Here is a 19,408-nt window from a genome sequence, read left to right as displayed (position 1 = left end):
GTGGACTTAGGTCACCTTCCTTTAAAGACGTAATCTGCCTGCAATCTGTCCTAAGAAACCAGGGTATTCAATTTGCATCACACAACTGTTCCCTGGGGAGAGAATGATTAAGAGGTTCAAATTTGCAACAAGTTATCTTTTTATGCAGAATTTTAATTGCAAAGGTATTTTTTATTTCAGACAAGCCACAAAACCTTTAATATCGAGTTTAAGAGTCGGAAACTGAACCTCTTAGGCATGTAATAACATCTGGCTTTCTCCTAAGCCTGGGCTTCATAACCATTTTGTTGCCATGGACCTCTTTGACAGCTTTGAAGCCCACAGAACCCTTCTCGGAATTAATGTGTTTCAATTCACTGAAAATGTACATAAGATGACAAAGGAAAATGATTCTATCAAAATAGTTACTGAAGTATTTTAAGACAAATTTGTTACATAGTAATATTGTGCTTTATTAATGCATTAAATAATATAGACTGGCAGGCTTAAGAAACCACTCTAATTTCCAATAGCAATGAGTGCAAATGATATTTGAAGATAACTGTAATTACTTGCAATGAAATTTGAAAATATCCCTGACTTCTTTTGGGCCAAAGTCCCAGGGACAGATAATACTATAGTGATTTGTTGCTTAGTTTCATCATGAGAGGAGATGCTGTGTTTCAGATAGAGATTAGTAAAAACAAAGATTAGATTTTTTTTTTTCTCACCCAAGTCACAGACTTCCTAAATTATCTTCTTGGACCCCAGGTTAAGAACCACCACACTGGATTGCTGGCCTCTCTCTTTTTGTCAACACCTGCACTATCCATATTAAATACTCTTACTATCTTGGTATGATGAACAGCCCAAAGCTGCTTAAACAGTGGGGCTGTGTGGTGGGTGTAGCAATACCCCTCTCCCCTCATGTTAGGAGTGGTCTGCTTCAGGCAGATCTTGGTGTCTAATTTATGGCTTCAGTTCTACCCAACCAGAGAAAGCTTCCCCACCACAGGCTTTGTCCAGGGTCTCCCCTTGTATTACGAGTCCTTAGAAATTATTCTTTTTTTCCCCCTTCCACCTGCTCTATCCTCTCTCCCAGTTGTGAATTGCCCTCCAATCCAGAATATATGGGAGCAATGGTTAGTGCCGTGGCAAGCTTTTTAGCAACTTGCAGAGAGACAATTACAAAGTGAACTATTCAGTTAAAGAGACACTTCTGCCGATACTCCTCAAGCTAAAAATCCATTTTCTCCATATGTGCAGTTCACAGCTGTGTCTTTACCCCTTCCTCACTCAACCTGCTTCCCTCCTGAGCCTTCTTTTACCTCTAGCGGGCACAGAGGGACTCCAGCAGGGTTCCAGAGTCTCTGATCACAAGCAATGCTCGTGGGGCGGTTCGAACCCCAGGGCAGGCTCAGAGCAGCAGTTTCCATACTGACTACTCTCACAGGAGGCCCTCAAGTTCCTTTTGGGCCCTTTTAAAGGGTGAAGGAGGTGGGGCGCCTGGGTGGCGCAGTGGGTTGAAGCCTCTGCCTTCGGCTCAGGTCATGATCTCGGGGTCCTGGGATCGAGCCCCGCATCGGGCTTTCTGCTCGGCGGGGAGCCTGCTTCCTCCTTTCTCCCTCTCTGCCTGCCTCTCTGCCTACTTGTGATCTCTGTCTGTCAAAATAAATAAATAAATCTTAAAAAAAAAAAAAGGGTGAAGGAGGAGGAAGAATTTGGAGGGTGGGTATTGGTGAGAAATCAGACTTTTAAATTCCCTTTTATAATACTGTACCCACCTCATTTTCTGTCTTCATCAAGGTGGGTCTTGACCTTGGCCTGAAATGCTTGTTGGAGATGTTGTCGGGCTTTGGAAATACTCCTCTGAAAGCAACCTGCTCCAAAGGGCATGGGCTTTGGGGTTGGGCCTTTTCTGAGTCAGGCACCAGCCTTTGTTGCTGAGCCAGTCTTGGAAGACCAGGGCTGTGCTTCCACTGGAATCCCCTGGGAGGTGTTAGCTATTCCTCATCTAAGCAGTGGTTCCCAGAGCATTACCACGAATTGAATGTTTTTCTACTCTGATTACAGATGTTCAACTTCTTTAAAAAAAACAAACACTCGAATAAAGTAAAATGTTTCCATGTAAAAAGCTTTGACAGGGGAATGTTGAAACCAGATCTGCATTGAGACTGTGACACCAAATACTTCAATGCTTTCTCTAAATATAGTCTACTTTTAATTATCCACACTCTTGCGAGAAGGCAGGGGTGTGGATAACCCAAAAGTCATTGTGGTTTGGTTTTAGAATATCTGCTTGATGTTTGGCGTTAAGATGGGTATGTCTAATGGAATAAATGATGCTTCGCATTTATTCCATTACATTGCATTTTGAAGGCTTGACTTATAAAGCATATTGTCTGGTTTCATCTTCCTGGTCCTTCTGCTTAGGATTTTCTCCTTTTTACCCTCACCTCCTGCATTCCAGCCTCCAACCCCCAGCCCCTGGGCCCCAGCCAATATTACATGCCAGTCAGCACTGAGCTGTCCTTTCTCTGTAAAATCACCCAAGTCTTAACCGTGCACATGGAAAAAATATAATGCTAATTTGTGATATTCCGACTTCTTCCCAAACAAATGTTAACAGTTACGAGCTGAGTCCCTGGAGGCAGGGAGCCTGTGTTTGAATCCCCGCTCTGCCATGTATTACCTGTGTGACCTTGGGCAAGTTACTATGTGACCTTGGCAAGTTACTTAACTTCTCTGTGCTTCTGTTTCCTATCAGTAACATGAAGATAATAATCACACTTAACTCCTAGGGTTTTTTTAAAATTTTTTATTTATTTCTTATTTTTTCATAAACATACAATGTATTTTTATCCCCAACTCCTAGGGTTGTTTTGAAGGTTAACATTTCCAAGGCACTCTAGAGCAGTGCCTGGCATTTAGTAAGTGTATGTAAGCATTTGCTGCCGTTAGTATTTCCATGGAATGAAAAGAAATGTGTTATAATTTCCTTAATTTATTCAGTAAATATTTCTCAAGCACTTAGAATTGCACAAAGCCTTCTAACTCTAATGCCATAAATAAGAACATAGAAGGAGATGATCTAAAGGAGGGAAGGGGCAAACGTAACCCAGTTGCTCTAGATGTATTTTTTTTTTTCTTCAAGTTCTGCGAGCGGCCATGGCCAGGAGTGTGTCTGTGGCCGAGGGAAAGGAACTGGATCTGACCTGCAACATCACAACGGACCGAGCAGATGATGTCCGACCTGAGGTCACGTGGTACTTCAGCAGGTCCCCCGACAGCATCTTGCCTGGCTCGCCCGTGTTGGCGCGGCTGGACCGGGATTCGCTGGTGCACAGCTCTCCCCACATTGCTTTGAGCCATGCGGATGCACGCTCTTACCATTTACTGGTCCGAGATGTTAGCAAAGAAAACTCTGGCTACTATTTCTGCCACGTGGCGCTCTGGGCACCCGGACACAACAGGAGCTGGCACAAGGTGGCAGAGGCCAGGTCTGCCCCGGCCAGTGTGGATGTGACCTGGCTAGGTGAGTGGCTGGGAAGATGGCCCTTAGCCTCTGGGGCTTTCCTCCCTCCTCTGGGCACTGCTGCCTTTTTGCATCATCTTGGCCTTCTTTACATCAGGACAAGCATGCTTTAGCCTGGAGAGATCCCAAGCTTGGCTGGGGGGGGGGGTGGGGGGGTGAGGGGGGTGGCTGGTAGGGGAAAGCAAAGCAGGCTGAAATAGAATCTGGCAGGCAAGGGAAATGTTTAGATAATGTGGACTCAGTTGTCTCAATGCCCTCATTTGAGAGGATATAGTTTCCTTTTGTTGTCAAGATTTGCAGGGTCGGCCCTGCTGAATGGTTCTTTGAAATGGATCTTTGTTGGAGTGAGAACACTTCCATTCTTCCTTTCCTTTTCCTAGACTCTGAGGTGCTCTCTGGCAGGAGCTGGTAGCTTTCCTAAAGCCCAGAACAGAAAAGAGAATTCCGTCAGTTAACGGAATGTGGTGTTTTTGGTGTTTTGTTGTTGTTTTTTTCTTTTTCTTCCTGAGGGCCCTGGAATCCCAAAATGATTTTATTTGCAGATACCAGTTAAATGGAAGGGCCTTCCTGCCACCCCAGGCTGTCCTGGTGGACTCCTTCAGTCATCTGCAAGTCCCCAGTGGGGAGCAGAGCGGCTCTCAGCTGTTGGCTACTGTGGCCCTCACTTTAGAACAACTTGGCCTATATGTGAAACTATCGTGCCTTTCTTTCATTCTCATCTTCCCTGGCCCTTATTTTCCTAAGTGCTTGCCCTTCAGGCCCGACTTTCTAATTTCTGTTACTGTCTTTTTTTTTTTTTTTTTTTAAGATTTTATTTATTTATTTGACAGAGAGAGATCACAAGTAGACAGAGAGGCAGGCAGAGAGAGAGAGGAGGAAGCAGGCTTCCTGCTGAACAGAGAGCCCGATGTGGGACTCGATCCCAGGACCCTGAGATCATGACCTGAGCCGAAGGCAGAGGCTTAACCCACTGAGCCACCCAAGTGCCCATAATTTCTGTTACTGTCTTATAGTGACTTGCTGGTAAGCTTAAGCAGGATAGGGGTGAGTGGAGGATGGGGTGCTTCACCTCCCACATCCGCCATTACAAAGGTGGAGATGGGCCTACCAGCCTCCTCTGTTTTGAGCTCGATCTCTCTGCTGTCCCGTGGCTGTTCTGAGCCCTGATGTGGGTATTTGGCAACGCTCTGACGTTAGTAGGTAACCCAGACCTTTAAAGGCCAGGAAATCATTTCCTCTATCATCTGGTGCTGAGTGTCCTCCCACCATGACCCCCCCCCCCCGCCCCATCTCCCAGGTTACTCTTCCTCATCCCTACATCACAAACTCGTGGGTTAGTGGCCCTTTTGCTGTCTGTTTCTTCCTAATGAGCCTTTATTTGGCGGAGAGGGGGAGTTGGCAAGTGTGGGGACAGAGGGGGCAGGAAGAAGAGGGGAATAAGAGAGTGAGCAGAAGGTATGGCCAATTCTGAGTGAGCCCAGGCAGGGTGTTAATCATCCCTGGTAGCAAAGTGATTTTTTGCTATCTGCACAGTAAAAGGAGCAGGATTTATCTGGCGAGCTTTTATTCCCGCCGTCTGAACCCTGTGCGAGAGTCTCGCTATGGAGTACTGAACTGGAACAATGCTGGCCCAGCTAGAACTCTCCTTAGCAACCTTCAAAATAAAACAGATGTTGTCAGCACCGAAAGAAGATTTTTCATCTCTGGAGCTGAATTTGTCTCTCGGCTCTGATGCTCGGTGCATTGTGCGGTGCCGTCAAATCCCAGCGCCGACTCCTGGTACCCCCTCCCTGCCCCCCAGCCCCCAACGTAGAATCACAGCTCCCGTGGATTATTTTTTTTTTTTTTTTAGAAAGCTCTGCCTACACTCCAGGGTGAGGGCCTCTTTGAAGTGCTGGTGCACTGATCCCGGCGTCGCCCCGGGGAGATGCAGGGACTGTCAGAAAGCGGGAGGGTTGCTCCGTGAGGGAATGGGGCTCTTTTCACTGGAAAGAATTTGTTGGTGGCTCTGTTCTTCAGAGAGTGAGAAGACATAAAGGGACTAAATTGTGGGGAAAGGCTCCGTCATGATCCTGAGGACCCAGTTGCTCGTATTCCGGTGGAGTGCCAGCACCCCTGTCGTGAAAGTCCGCGGCGGGCTTTACCTTGACCGCTGGAAGGGGTGCAGAACCCGCACCTTGCATGGCTGTTTTGCACGTGATGAGCCCTCGGTAAACGTTGGCTGAATGGGTAGATAAACCTGGATAGTGTGCAAGTGTGCGCATAGGAAGATGAGAACTGCAAAGAAAGCAATCACATTCAACTTACAGACTGTGCAGAGATGTTTGCACCTGGGTAAGCCTCCTGGGCGTGAAAGCGGTAGAGAAACCGCCCGTGTTCTTCTTTCTTCCTCTTAAATCTCCTCCTCCTTCCCTGCGCCTCACATCGTTACAGCTGCTCGGACACTTGTTCAGGAAGTGAGTCAGGCGTGAGACCAGCAGCTGACCTTTCTCCAGGACCTCCGGTCTGGATCTGTGCCAAGATGGGTGGGCCTGGCCTGATGCCACACGATTGTCTCCAGATACACATGTATGTGGGTACTTTACCGCCTGCGTCTTGGGGCCTGTTGGAGGTGACTGAGAAGTTTCCGAAAGAGACAGGAAGACACGTGACCTATCAAGGACTCTGCTTATTTGGTCATCTTACCTGTTGTGATTATGGGATGTTGGCACAAAAGAGTTCTGGAGAAAGTTGGTTTCCTGTGCAGGTGGTATCCAGAACTTTCAGTTTTGCTGCTTGATATATTAAGAATCATAATTAGTGCTTATCAAACACTTGCTGTACACTTGGCCCTGGACTAAGGGCTGCACATGCATTAAATATCTGATCCCCACAATAACCTTGTGAGTGAGGTACTGCCCCTATTCCCATCTGAAAACCACTGATTTTTATTTTGCTTATGATTTTGACAGTCAGGATTTAGGGAAGGACTCAATAGGGTTTCTCTCTGAGGCACACAGGGACGGCTGGGGATCCTCTTCCAGATCGCTTTCTCATGCGCATGACGCCATGTCCCTGGCCCTCTCCGCCTCCACGCGGCATGTCATTCGGGCCCTTTCCACATGGTTTGGGCTTCTCCCAGCATGTTGTGCTTGGAACAGTTACACTTCTCAGGTGGTGACTAGCTTCCAAGAGGCAGGAAGTGGAAATGCCCAGCCAGCTGAAAGCTGTCCTGGGATCTGGCACAGTGTTACTTTGGCTGTTTTCTACAGGTCAGAGCCATTATGGTGTCTGCCCAAGTTCAGGGAGGCAGAGGGAGACCCCATCCCATCTCTTAAGGAGGGAGCGACAAGGTCACACAGCAAAAGGGCATGGGGGATTGGAAACAGAACTGCAGATGTCTTTGGAAAATAGAATATACCAAATGGTGAATGCTTGTTTCTTTTATTTCATAAGAAATACTTACAGTGACTTAGAAAATGATGCCCCAAAGTCAAGTCTGTCCCAAGTGTTGTCCTCTTCCGTGGAAACATTTTTGGCTTTGGGAATCAACTTTATTCCTGAAATGCTAGAGCATAGAGTTCTCAAAGCCCCAGAGGGGGCTTTCTTGTCCTTATTTGCTTGGGGTTGGTGTAGAGAACAGACGAGGGAGCTAAGCTAATTGGGGTCTTCTCATACGTTCCATCGTGTTAACCAGAGAGAGATCAGGGCAGCGATACGCACAGGTCCAGCGAGTCCAAGAGCACTTGCAGCAGCTGGGATGACGGTGTCGGTTTTGTAGAGGGTAAGAAAAAGCTTCTTTTACTAGGATTTATGTCCTACTTTTGCAGGAGGAAAAAAAAAATTCAGTTGGCTTGCAAAACGAAGCCCGATTTAAAGTAAGAGACATAAAAATAAAATCAAGATCAAAGGCTGGTAAAACCAAATCAAAGAGGCGATATCGCAAGGTGGTTGGGGTACGTTTAGTTATCCACACTGGAGTGCTGAATTTGCCTCTGAAGTTCTGAAGAGTCGGGGCGAAGAGAAACGTGGTTGCACGGTTCACCTCTGATGAAGGAAACCGGGAGAGCCAAACTTTGTGTTGGCACCGAATTTATCATGCGCTTTTTTAATGTAAGGGCATTGGGTAACATAATGGACAGTGCTTTCAACTGTTCTTTTATGAAAGGCTCTGAGTGATTGTTTAAATGGATGTTTCTCATATCCACTCTCTATAAAAGCTGAGGGCGTAAATCTTGAGTGTGTGAAGGAGTTTCTGTAAGAAGCTGAGTTACCATGGAGGACAAACGTTGCATTGTGTCGATCCAATTTAGTCTAGGGCTAAAACTAGAGAATCTAAGGAGGCAGGGCTACCTAATCTGCATAGTAGGCCATCTCTCTCTGCAATCAGATGTCTCAAATGAGTCTTTGGCACGAGTTGGATACTAATCAGTTTATGGTTGAGCTCTCTGCCCAAAGTACCAGGCTTCTGTGGTGTTAATTGGAGGGCGTTCCAGGGTTTCAGCTACAGGAGCAGGAGGAGGCAGAGCTGAGTTGGGCTTTTTAGTCTTAAGAACCTGATTTGCATTCTTCCCCACTAGAGGACTGTCCCCTCTTCCAGCAGTGTGCCAGTGAGGAAGGTAATTATTTTTCTTTAAAAGGAGCTGCTAATCTGCTCAGTACTTGGTAGCGACTTCAGAGTCCTGTGCCATCCATAGGAGATAAGGTTCAGATCTGCAGAACCTTATGGGCAGCTCTTAGCAACTCTCTGTCCGCAGTTATCTCAGAAGGCAGAGTAGCAGTGGGCAAGTCCTGGGGTCCTGGCCTACTGCTTTCTGGGCGGGTTAGCTTGGGTGTGTTGCTTTGGTTTCCTTGGTTCCATGGGAGAATGCATATGAAGTGCTTAGCACAGTGTCTGGCACCCGAGGTCGCTGTACTTTCGCAGGGTGGTGATAATGACATTGGCGTTTGGGGAAAGGCAGGGTCAGTATGTAGCATATCCTTCTGCACCAAGTTCTTACCTAACCAAGACATGCAAGTCTGTCTCAAGGCATGAAGGGACTAGGGGTGTGTGTTCTGGAAGCAGCTGCTCCCAAGGAGAAGGGGCTGGGCTGACCACACCCAGCCCCATTCCTGCCCCTGCTCCCAGACCTAGGAATTCACTCCTCCTCTCTGGGGGCACTGAATGAGGATGAAGAGAGAAGAACTGCACTAGGGTTGTCCCAATAATACTGCTGTTTCCTCCGAAATGGTGAATGCTGAAAACAACCTCATAAGAAAGGCTCAACTCAGGTGGGGTAAATTGTCTCCCCCAAACAACAGGCTTTTATAGCCTTGTCTGCTTAAACTGGAGAGAACACTTAATTGTTCTACAAATGATGAGAGTAACACCTCTGCCGGCGAGTCCACTTGCTCGGCTGCCCCCAGCGTACCCACCCAGTTCAAGAGAATAGAACTGGGATCAGCAGAGACAAGGGCCTGCCTTCTCCTGGTTTCCTCTAAATTGGGCATGCAGCCTGCTCCTCCGATGAGCTCTCCCAAGTTAACGAAGCTTCAAAGTGGGTGAACAGGGTTCAGTTGTACACAGTTCAGGATTAGTGCCTGGGCTATGATTACCACTCTCGCCTTCTGGGATGGATTCGGCTTCGAGAAAGCGTTGATAACTGGGTGTGTAAGGGGGTTGTGCGGTTTGGCGCTGGTGGGACCCAGGCCATGTAAGATGCTAGGCTTCTGACCTGACTCTGGGCTTTGGGTTTTGTTTTGCTTTGTTTGTTTGTTTTTTCCGTTTAAGAAACGGATATGAAATGTACCTGTGTCATAAGGTTGGTTTTTGTTTGTTTGTTTTTAAGATTTTATTTATTTGTCAGAGAGAGAATGAGCACAAGCAGGGGGAGTGGCAGGCAGAGGGAGAAGCAGGCTCCCTGCTGAGCAAGGAGCCCGATGAGGGACTCGATCCCAGGACCCTGGGATCATGACCTGAGCCAAATCCACATGCTTAACTGACTGAGCCACCCAGGTGCCCCTGTCAAATGGTGGTTAAGCGAGAAGCAAGGAAAGTGTACAGCATGGCCCGTGGCATGTAGGAAGCCCCCAAGTCAATGCCAGCTGCAGTGATTGTCATTGTCAAACAGGGATGATGCTAATACCGTCCTTGAGGAATTACTGTGAGAGGAAAAGGAGGCAATCTATGTGAAAACCTCCAGTGCAGGTCCCTGCACACAGGAGGCACAAAATACCTGCTTTACTAAATTAGCCAAGGATTCTGACAGCTTTTCACTGTTTTTGAAAGTTGTAACAAGGGAATTTAATGTCCGGTATTAGAAAACCAAGTCTTTCTTTGGGCAGGGGGTGGGGAGAGGGTTGTAGTGTTGGAGGCCGTAGCTTCAGGAGGTGGTGTGTAGATGAGCAGACAGCATCCTGGAGCCAGATTAGGGAGTAGATCCTTATTTCTGAGAGTAGGAATGATGATGTCATGGTTAGACTGATCTCAGTATTCTGTGAAAGGGCTTGCAATGTGGGTGGGTTGTTTTTTTGTTTTTGTTTTGTTTTGTTTTTTACTTTTTGGAATATAAATTAAAAAAAAAAAAAAAACTAACACAGAAGTAGAAAGAAGCACCAGCTTCAATAATTACCAGCATTCTGTGAATCTTATTTCATCTCTCCTCCCTCCTGCAGACACACACACACAACACATTTTCTTTTTTCTTCTTCTGGAAGAATTTAAAGCATATCCCAGACACATGTCATTTTGACATTAAGTACTTTAGTATGCATCCTTAACTGATAAGCATTTTTTGAATCTAACCACCATTGCATTCTTAGCTGATTTCTTGATGAGATCAAGCAGGATATAGCGGTAATCAGTAGTGATGAAATGCTTATGCCAAAAATGAGCATTTTTATGCAAAATATTAAATTTACTCCAATTCAGCAAGCGTGTTAATGTCTTTTACGTACAAGGCATTGCAGGCATAGCACATACAGATAACTTAAGTAGGGGGTCCCTGACCCCAGGAAGAGTCCTATAGAAGGTCCATAAGACATACATACACTAATCATCAAAGTTCAAGGCAGCATTCAGATAAAATCCTTAGAGAGCAGGAAGCCTGGTGGGTAGTAGGGTGAAGATTTGTTGAGCACACAGTAGAGATATGACAGGTAAATTCAAAGCAGGCATTCTCCGTTAAGTAGGAAACACTATATCCTATAGAGACGTCCGTACTTGATGGATTTCAAGGAACAGGCACAGTTTCCACACAGAATGTTTAAAATTGTAAAACAACAATAAGGGAAAATGTCTACACGTGCACTAAAACAAAAACCAAAGAAGAACCCACCTGTACTCCTGCCATTGAGACATAGTGGAGCCACAGCTTCTCCAGGAGTACAAGTCCAAACCTGGAAGGCTGGTGGGTGGTCCGGATGACCTTCGAACATCCTTTAAATCCCTGGAACCTGTGCGTTACGAGTTCCCGAGCCAAGAACCCACTGATTTTTGTTTGCCTTTGCATTAAGGTCCTCCCTTTGGGAGGCCTGGGATTTAGTCTATACTGACTGAACAGAAAATAAGACCATCAATCAGCGAAGGGCTTCTCTTCTCCTGCCAAGCCGTGGTTCCTATCACTAGATGCGCATACACCATGACCTCGCTGCGCTCACCTTTCTCTGTATTTGGAACCATAGGGTTTAAACAGACTCACTTGGAGGTGGAGAGGCTGGAGTAGAATGGGAGAGTCTGTTCAGTCTTCTGTTCAGCAACGAACTGGGCAGGTGTCCCAGGTGCTGAGGCAGAGGGAACAGCAGGAAGGGAGGCAGAAAACCAGAACCATAAGGGGTAGTTAGGGAATGGTGAGAGCTGTGGTCTCAGTGGGGCGTAGAATATGTATCAGAAGGCAGGAGGCGGTGAGGCTGGGCAAATGAGTTAGACTCACACTGATGAACACTTTGTGGGCCAGACTGGGGAGTGTGTTCTTACTCAGGAGGTGGGAAGAAAAGCCACGGGAGGTTTATTGTGCAGGTGACCTGATAACTGTGTCTGCCTAGATTTGTGTTGGGTGGTTATCATCGTCTTGGCTGGAGGCAAAGAGAGCCCAGATGAGGATGGTGTTCATGAAGTTCCCACTTCTGTTCACTGATTATTGATAAATCATCTCCTGTGCACAAGTCCCGGAATGGGAGCCGTGTGAGAGCTAGGGACCCTCAGAGTGGAGAGTTGGGGATGGTACACATTTCTAGCAGAAGTGACCACCAGAGTGAATGGTGGGTGTGGCAGCAGGAACAGTGGTTGAGGAGTTGGCCATGTCTGTTTGGAGTGGGAGTCAGCTGTGTGCGTGTGTATGGATATGTGCTTATGTGTGTGTGTGTATGAACCAGTGTGCCTGTGTAGGAATATGTGCTTGTGTGCACGTGCATGCATGTATGAGTGTGTGAATGTGCTCATGTGTATACTTAAACATATGTGTGCGTTCGTGTGTAAGTGAATGTGTGTGTGTGCATGCATATACGAGTGTGACTGTGCACATGTGTACACATGTGTGCGTGTGTGCATACCTGCACACGTGTTGCATGCATGTGTGAATGTGTGCACATGTATACTCGCACACATGTGTGCATGCACATGTGCATTGGCAGAGGCAGGTGGGGAGTGAGGGGATTAGGGTACAGTTGTGTTATGCTGGTAATGCCAAGGAAGCGTGAAACCAAGATGCCTAGAACCCCACTCTGTGCCCGTGTTAGGGTCTGAGCCTAAGGAAGAACCCAGGGGAACATCTGGGTTCTGGTCCAGGGAGTGCACCCTGCGTGTTTCCAGGCCAGGGTATAGGAAGGAGGAGAGGGAGAGGGCTGCTCAGGTGGATGGTACGGGAGCTAGTTTGCCCGCCTCCTCTGTGTGTCCCATGGTCTGACCACTGAGGTCACCGCTTCTCTACCATTTTTTGTGCTAACTTGGACAGCCTTTATTTTCAAAGTGCCACTTCAGACGACTATGCTCAGGGGAAGGAAGTAAACCCTGAAGGACCAAGGGGTTTCTTCCTAAGAGCTGGTGACTGATGAGACAGAAGGGAAATCTCATAGATTGCCTCCTGGCCGTTTGGATGGTGCTGGTCATCCAGGCTGAGAGGATGGCCTCTGGGGCGTGGTCTTCCTGGGTCCAGTCCCTGGTGGCAGACCACAGCCCTGTCATTGCCAGTCATGGCATTCTGTGTTGCTCCAGGTTATGAGCCAGTCAGTGGTGTGGAGAAAATAAGGCTTTCGGAAGACAGGAATTTGGCCCATCTGTGAGGTGCAGCTATGCTTGAAAGGAGATAGGAGGCACATGGCACCGGCTTCAGATTTGCCGCTTTTGAGCTGTATGGGCATGTGACTGACTCTCCGAAGCTGCGGATGGTGAATAGCAGTCCCCAGATACGTACGTATGTGTGTATATACGTGTGTGAATATATACATACGGACATGTACCAGGCACTAGTTTAAGCACTTTCATGTATAAGTACTTTCTTTTTGAGTAATCTCTACACCCAGCATGGGACTCAAACTTACAACCCCGAGATTAAAAGGCACATAGTCTCCTGACGGAGCCGGCTGGCTGGGCACCCCTGTGTGTTTTGACTCCTAATCCTCACAGCCGCATTGTGAGCTGGTTACTGTTACTCCCTCTGTTTTTACAAGTACACCTCTCTTTACCAGAGAGGTGAGGGAATGTGCCTGAGTACACAGCAAGTGGTTGGCTAAGCCAGATCCCGACAGTCTGGCTCCAGGTCCCTGGCTCTTCACTATTGCTCTTCACAGCCTTGGGTTGTCGTTCAGGGTATCGGGAGCACGGGAAGGGTCTCCGTATGATGCTCCGCATGGGAGGCGGGCTCCGTGAGTGGCAGCGGCAGCAGCTGCTGTGTCCTGAGCACTTGTGATGGCGCGGCGTCCCCAGCCAGCCCTGATCGAGGGGCGCCATTGTGCCCCATGCACAGCCAGCCTGCGGGGCTGTCCCTGCCACGTGGGAGGAATCTGGCTGTCCTGCCTGCCCCTGGGTTGCTCTCCGGGAGAGAAGGGTCTAAAGCCTGAGATGCGGGTCATGCGGAGCACTTTGTCTTCTGCACGTGATGGCGTCAAGGCATTTTGGTGTATTTATCCCGTAGACGGTGTCACCTCAGAAGCAGTGTGGGGTGCTAGCCCTCTGGTCAGGAGGCAGGACACCCCCGAGCTGTACAACCTAGGCACGCTCGCCTGCTGGGGGAGAAGGCATGGTGACATTCTAGCGGTGTGTGGTGTCCCTGCACAGTGTCCACCTCATGACACTGCGGGCTCCTGGTGGCGGCTGGGGCCCTCTGGTCTAACTATTATATATGCCACGGGGACCACCCTCGGGCCACTTAAATGCTCGTGAGGATGATATTTGAAGGAGTTGGGATTTTGAGTTCTCTCCATTTCCTGGCCACTGAATCATTCTTAGAGAAGTCATGATGTTACACATTTTATTAGAAGCGTAAATCACAAAAGAACCGTTCCTTGACCTCAGCAGTTTATAATTCAAATGAGTCATAAATAAAAGCAATGTTAAATAAAACAAAACTGTTTGATTGAGGTGTTGGGAATAAAGATAGTGGTGGCAGATGGAAAGTTCTGTTCAGGGAGAAATCACGTTCTAGTAGGCCATGTGCCGCAAGAGAAAAATGTGGCTTTCCCTAAAAGCCAGGCAGCACACACAGACCGAGTGCCTACTGCACACAAGGCTGTGTATTTGGAGCTTGGGGACCTGACCTTTATTTAGCAAGGCGTAATGACAGGGAGGGGCTGCTGCTGACCAAGTGTCCCTCCACAGCTTGTGGGAGCATGGAGAAAGGGGGCCATGCTCTGGGGACCCAGGAGGGGACCCCAGAGGAGGTTACATTGAAGAATGAGTGGAAGTTTACAGGGTGGTCAAGAGGAGAAGGCCACTGCTGGTAGGTGACCACAGTGGTATGACACGGTATGGGGGCTGGAGTTCCTCAGGTCATTGGAAATGACCTGGGGAGGGGGTGGGGACAGAGGGAGGAAGGCGACAGAGAGGTTCCAACACCAGTTCTTGGCAAGCGTGGAGGAAGGCCTAGGGTTCGGCGAAGACAGAAATGTAGAGTCCCAAAAACGGATGAAACGGGTGCAGGGAATGTCAGAGGAAGAAGGGGTTTCCACACGAGTGAAGACAAAGAGGGCTGCGACGGTCACAGGGCATGCCAGGAGAGGGCTGGCTTTCCTTGCACCCCTGTCAGAATTTGTCCTGGGCAGGGGAGTGGGGTGGTCCTAAGGGAGCAGGCTTTACAGGAGCTGGCATCCACAGGAGCCAGCTTCAGGGTTGGCAGAATTGTGTGAGAGGGTTACGTGTGGCCGTGAAGAGAGTGTCATCTTGGGAGTGCGAGGATGGCTGTTGATTGACCACTGAGCACAGACTGAGCCGAAAAAGTCAGAGGACCAGGAAGGGAGAAAGAATCGGCTGGGGGAGTGATGACCCGAGGGCCTTGCCTTTGGAGCCTGGCCAGGGATGGCGGGAGCCCAGGCCCGGGTGGGGACTGGCCTCAAGTGCCGGCATGTACTCTGGGATGGGGTTTTCCTGTGCTGCCCCAGCAGGAGGCTTTGAAGGTCTGTGGGCTCTGCTTGGCATTCCACGCAAAACCTTGGTGGAGTGTGAGCACTGAGCATCTTTGATCCTTCTTGGAGGACTGACCCCCAGGGTCACTGACGGCAGCTCCCAACCCTATGGAAAGGACCAGACTCGGATTGCAGATATTTGGCTTTGTCCTTGGAAGGTGTCCTGGGGACCACGGTGGTGTGGTGTGGTACGAGTTTTTCTGTAACAGACTCTTCCTGGATCCTTCTTGTCCAGGGCGAAGACTTCCGTTTCCATCACTGTAGTTAGCAGGACAGGCATTTGATCGTCCGGACAAGAGCAGCGCTTGCCTTGTTCCTTCTGCTCATTCTTAGTGTGCTGCTGTCTGATTTTTTGTTTTTTTTTGTTTTGTTTTTATCCTGGCACCTCTCCCGTTCAGAACCAGACTACCAAGTGTACCTGAATGCTTCGAAAGTCCCTGAGTTTTCAGACGACCTCACGGAGTTGGAGTGCCGGATAGTGGACGTGAAGAGCTCGGAGACCAGCGTCCGCTTCACCGTGTCCTGGTACTACAGGGTGAACCGGCGCAGCGATGACGTGGTGGCCAGTGAGCTCCTGGCGGTCATGAATGGGGACTGGACACTCAAGTATGGGGACCGGAGCAAGCAGCGTGCCCAGGATGGAGACTTCATTTTTTCTAAGGAGCACACGGACACGTTCAGTTTCCGAATCCAAAGGACTACAGAGGAAGACAGAGGCAATTATTACTGTGTTGTGTCCGCATGGACCAGACAGCGTAATGACAGCTGGGTGAAGAGCAAGGATGTCTTCTCCAAACCCGTCACCATATTTTGGGCATCCGAAGGTGGGCACTTTATTCTTGTTCGCTGAGGTTTGGGGTTTTTGTTGTGGCCCACGTAGTCCCACTGCGTGGTTTTATATGCTGGGTCTCCCTGCTAGGAATCCAAGAAAATGCGAGCTCAGGTGACTACTGCTCTAAAACAGCATGAACCCCTTTGAGATGCTGATGCCAGTGAAGACTCAGTCCCAGGGAGAGAACTGGTACTTGGTGGCTGGTAGACGATTGTCTCGATGGTGCCCACAGCCCTTGTCACTGTTGTTCTGCTGGGTGCTCTTGGGCCTTGGGGGTGTGTTCATTTCTGGGAGTTCCTGCTGGGTGCAGTGCCACAAACGGGGGGTAGGGGTTAAGGTTGGGGGGCCCAGACTATTGCACATACCCCTAAGGTGCCGGTCACCCCTTCAGAAAAATTGTTTCTGGGGAGGGGTGATAAGAACTCAAGGGAAGCAGTTTCTTTGCTGTATCTCCTCTTGATCCTTGGAGCACTGTGTTGGGACATCAGACTTGTTAAGTCCAGCACGACACGAAGCCCTGGTCTCTTAGGTCCCCCTTGTGCCCCTGGATGTGAAGTACCACACGCCTCTCGACATGCCTCAGTTGACTGATTGCCACCCTCTCCTTGTCCCCAACCCTAAACAGGGCTCTCTGGAGCTCAGCAGAATCTCCTGTTGCCTGACACTCAGCTTGGAACCTTCCTTGCTCTTTCCCACAGTAAACATGACCAACCTCGCTCCCCCGCTGAGGCCACTGTTGGCCCTGGGGTCTCCTGAGTGGAGGGATTTCCTTCCCACTCTCTTCATACAGCAGGACCTGTTCATCAGCTCATGCCCCTCTCCACTCACTGGACTCCTGGGTCCTCCTCATTCCCTCGGGAAAGTGGTTAACTTCTGTCTCATAGCCATGCTCTCTGGTACTCTCACTGACTCGTAGCTTCTCTCCACGCACAATGCTGGCCCACATTTGGACCGCGCACCTCATGATTATCTGAGGAGCTTTAAAAAAAACACTGACGCTTGAGTCCCACCAGAGGGCCTATCTTAGTTGGTCTGAGGGTGTATACAACCTTGGGCATTGGGATTTTTTCTTTTTAACATTTTATGTATATACATATGTATGTGTGTATGTCTGTGAATGAGTGAGCTGTGCACTCAGATGGGGAGAGGGACGGAGTGGGGGCAGAGAGAGAATCTCCAGCAGACTCCAGCCAAGTGTAGATCCCTGTGCGAGGCTCTATCCCACGATCCTGAGATCATGACCTGAGCAGAAACTAAAAGTTGGACGCTTACCTGACTGAGCCATCCAGATGCCCCTGGGCTTTGGAATTTTTAGCCAGTTTTACTGAGCAGCCAGGGTTAGGAACCCTGATGAAGATCAGCGTTTACTTCTCGGTCCCCTATCCTCCTCTTGAGTCATCTAGTCTTCTCTCTGGTTCGGTCATTTTCTCCTATGCTCACACCCTGCAGTAGATCATTTCAGTTGTAACAACTGAAAGCCCTCCATGCTCTCAATTCCATGCATCCTATTCTCTAAACATACCTTCTGTTTTTCTAGATCACTCCCTGTACGCCTCCAGCATTACCCCTGCAGCCCACCAGATTGGCCACTCATGAGCCCTACCACCTTGTGTTGGCCTCCTTTTCTCTCTCATGCAGCTGGACCAGCTGTCCAGGGCAGTCCAGTCTGCGCCTGCTGTCCCGTGTCATTTCTTTTCTTTTCTTTTCTCTCTTAAAGATTTATTTTATTTATTTATTTGACAGAGGGAGACACAGTGAGAGGGAACACAAGCAGGGGGAGTGGGAGAGGGAGAAGCAGGCTTCTCACCAAGCAGGGATCCTGATGCAGGGCTCAATCTTGGGACCCTGGGATCATGACCTCAGCCGAAGGCAGACGATTAATGACTGAGCCACCCAGGCGCCCTTCCCCGTGTCATTTCTAGCACCCTCTTCCATTCTTAGATTATGTCCAGGGTTGGAAGAGAGGATAAGACAGGCAGTCATGCCACTTAGATTCCTGGCCATAACACCCCCTGCACCCCAATCTCCCTTGCCCCACTTAATTTTGCATTATGCTCTGGCCAGACCACAAGGCAATCCAAAGCCAACTTTCTGTTACCTCCCTACCTACATTTGTAGTTGGATAAAAACATTTAAACGTGTTGACTGGCTTCACTTTAAGTCTGTGATCGTTTCTGTCAATGGGTTCTCGTCGCTGCCTGGCAATCATTCTGCATTTCCATAATCTGTTTACTTCCCTGCTCCCCAAAACGATTATTGCATACCACCTTCCTGACTGAAAACCTTCTCTCCCAAAGACTGAAAACCCCTTACCCTCAGCTGTTGGTCCTGGATTCTCTCTCCTCAAAGAGAATTTCTACAGGGTTGCCCACAGCCTGTGTCCTAGCAAAGGCCAGGCTCTCTCACTGGTCAAGCACAAGACCTGTCTCTCTTATGTCATCAATATTCCTGTCTTCTCTGGACCTTTCATGTTGGCCTCTAAACACCTGTTCCTGTTTTTGTATTTTGTAAAGTAATTTTCACTTTACTTCTCCCTCTGTCTTCCCTTTCCCCAAAGCCCTTTGCCCCCAGCCATTGTTCTTTCTTTCCTTTTATAGCCAAAGCGTTTGATTTGTCTATACTTAGCATCTCCACTTTCTCTCGTCCTTTTCTCTCTGGCGCCTGCTTCTGATCAGACTTCTGCCCCGTCCCCGTGTTAAGATTAGTAGTGACTGACATCCTGCAAAATCCAGTTCATTATCTTACGTAGCGGGATTTAATGCAGGTGGTCGTTCCCTCCTCCCAGAAATACCTTGGCTGTGGGGCGCCCCTTCCTCGAGCTTTCCTCCCACCTCACCGCAACTCCTTCTCCACGTTCTTTGCTGGATCTTTCATTTCCTGAGCCTGAGACATGAGACTGCCTCAAGACATAGTTGTCAGACTTCTTCTCTAATTGACTTCCCTCTCTTGGTGATGACTTCTAACCTCGTGAATTGAAACACTGCTTACACACCAGGAACTCCCAAATGTATATTTCTAACCCCGACTCCTTCCCAGAATGCCAGATTCAACACTCTGTTGCCTTGTTGACACCTCCACTTGTCTAACGGGCATCTCCAACTCCCGTTCAGAATGGCGCTTCTGGTCTTCTTTTGGCCTTCTCTGGCACCTTCATTGTACTTGTTCAGTCCAAAACCTTCATCCTCAATTCCTAATTCTTCACGTGGACTCAGAGTCTTGCCCCTGCCACGCTTCCCTGTTAGCCAGCCACCACCATCTCCTGCCTGGATTACATCACTGCCCTCCTGACTGTTCTCCTTGCTCCCGCCCATGCACATGGCAGCTGGGGCAGCCTCTTAAAATGTCAGATTATGAAACGCCTCTGCCCTAACCTTCAAAGACTTCACATCTCACTCAAAGCAAAACCCAGGGTCCTCTTGGTAGCCTTGCATGCCCTATGGCATCTAGCTCCCCGTATCTTCTGACCTCACGTATAACTCTCCCCAGTG

General features: G+C 48.7%; 1 protein-coding gene across 1 annotated transcript in view; it reads left to right on the top strand.

Annotated features, from left to right (window-relative positions):
* PTGFRN (prostaglandin F2 receptor inhibitor) overlaps window positions 1-19,408 on the top strand; it is an 81,347-nt gene that overhangs the window by 44,909 nt on the left and 17,030 nt on the right. Inside the window, exons 4-5 of the mRNA XM_046021209.1 lie at window positions 3,134-3,514; window positions 15,487-15,912. Coding sequence (XP_045877165.1) covers window positions 3,134-3,514; window positions 15,487-15,912 — 807 coding nt within the window. The remainder of the gene's footprint in view (window positions 1-3,133; window positions 3,515-15,486; window positions 15,913-19,408) is intronic.

The sequence above is a fragment of the Meles meles genome, chromosome 1, assembly GCF_922984935.1.
Source record: "Meles meles chromosome 1, mMelMel3.1 paternal haplotype, whole genome shotgun sequence".
In the NCBI taxonomy this organism is placed as follows: domain Eukaryota; kingdom Metazoa; phylum Chordata; class Mammalia; order Carnivora; family Mustelidae; genus Meles; species Meles meles.
This window is presented reverse-complemented; position numbering and strand designations above follow the sequence as displayed.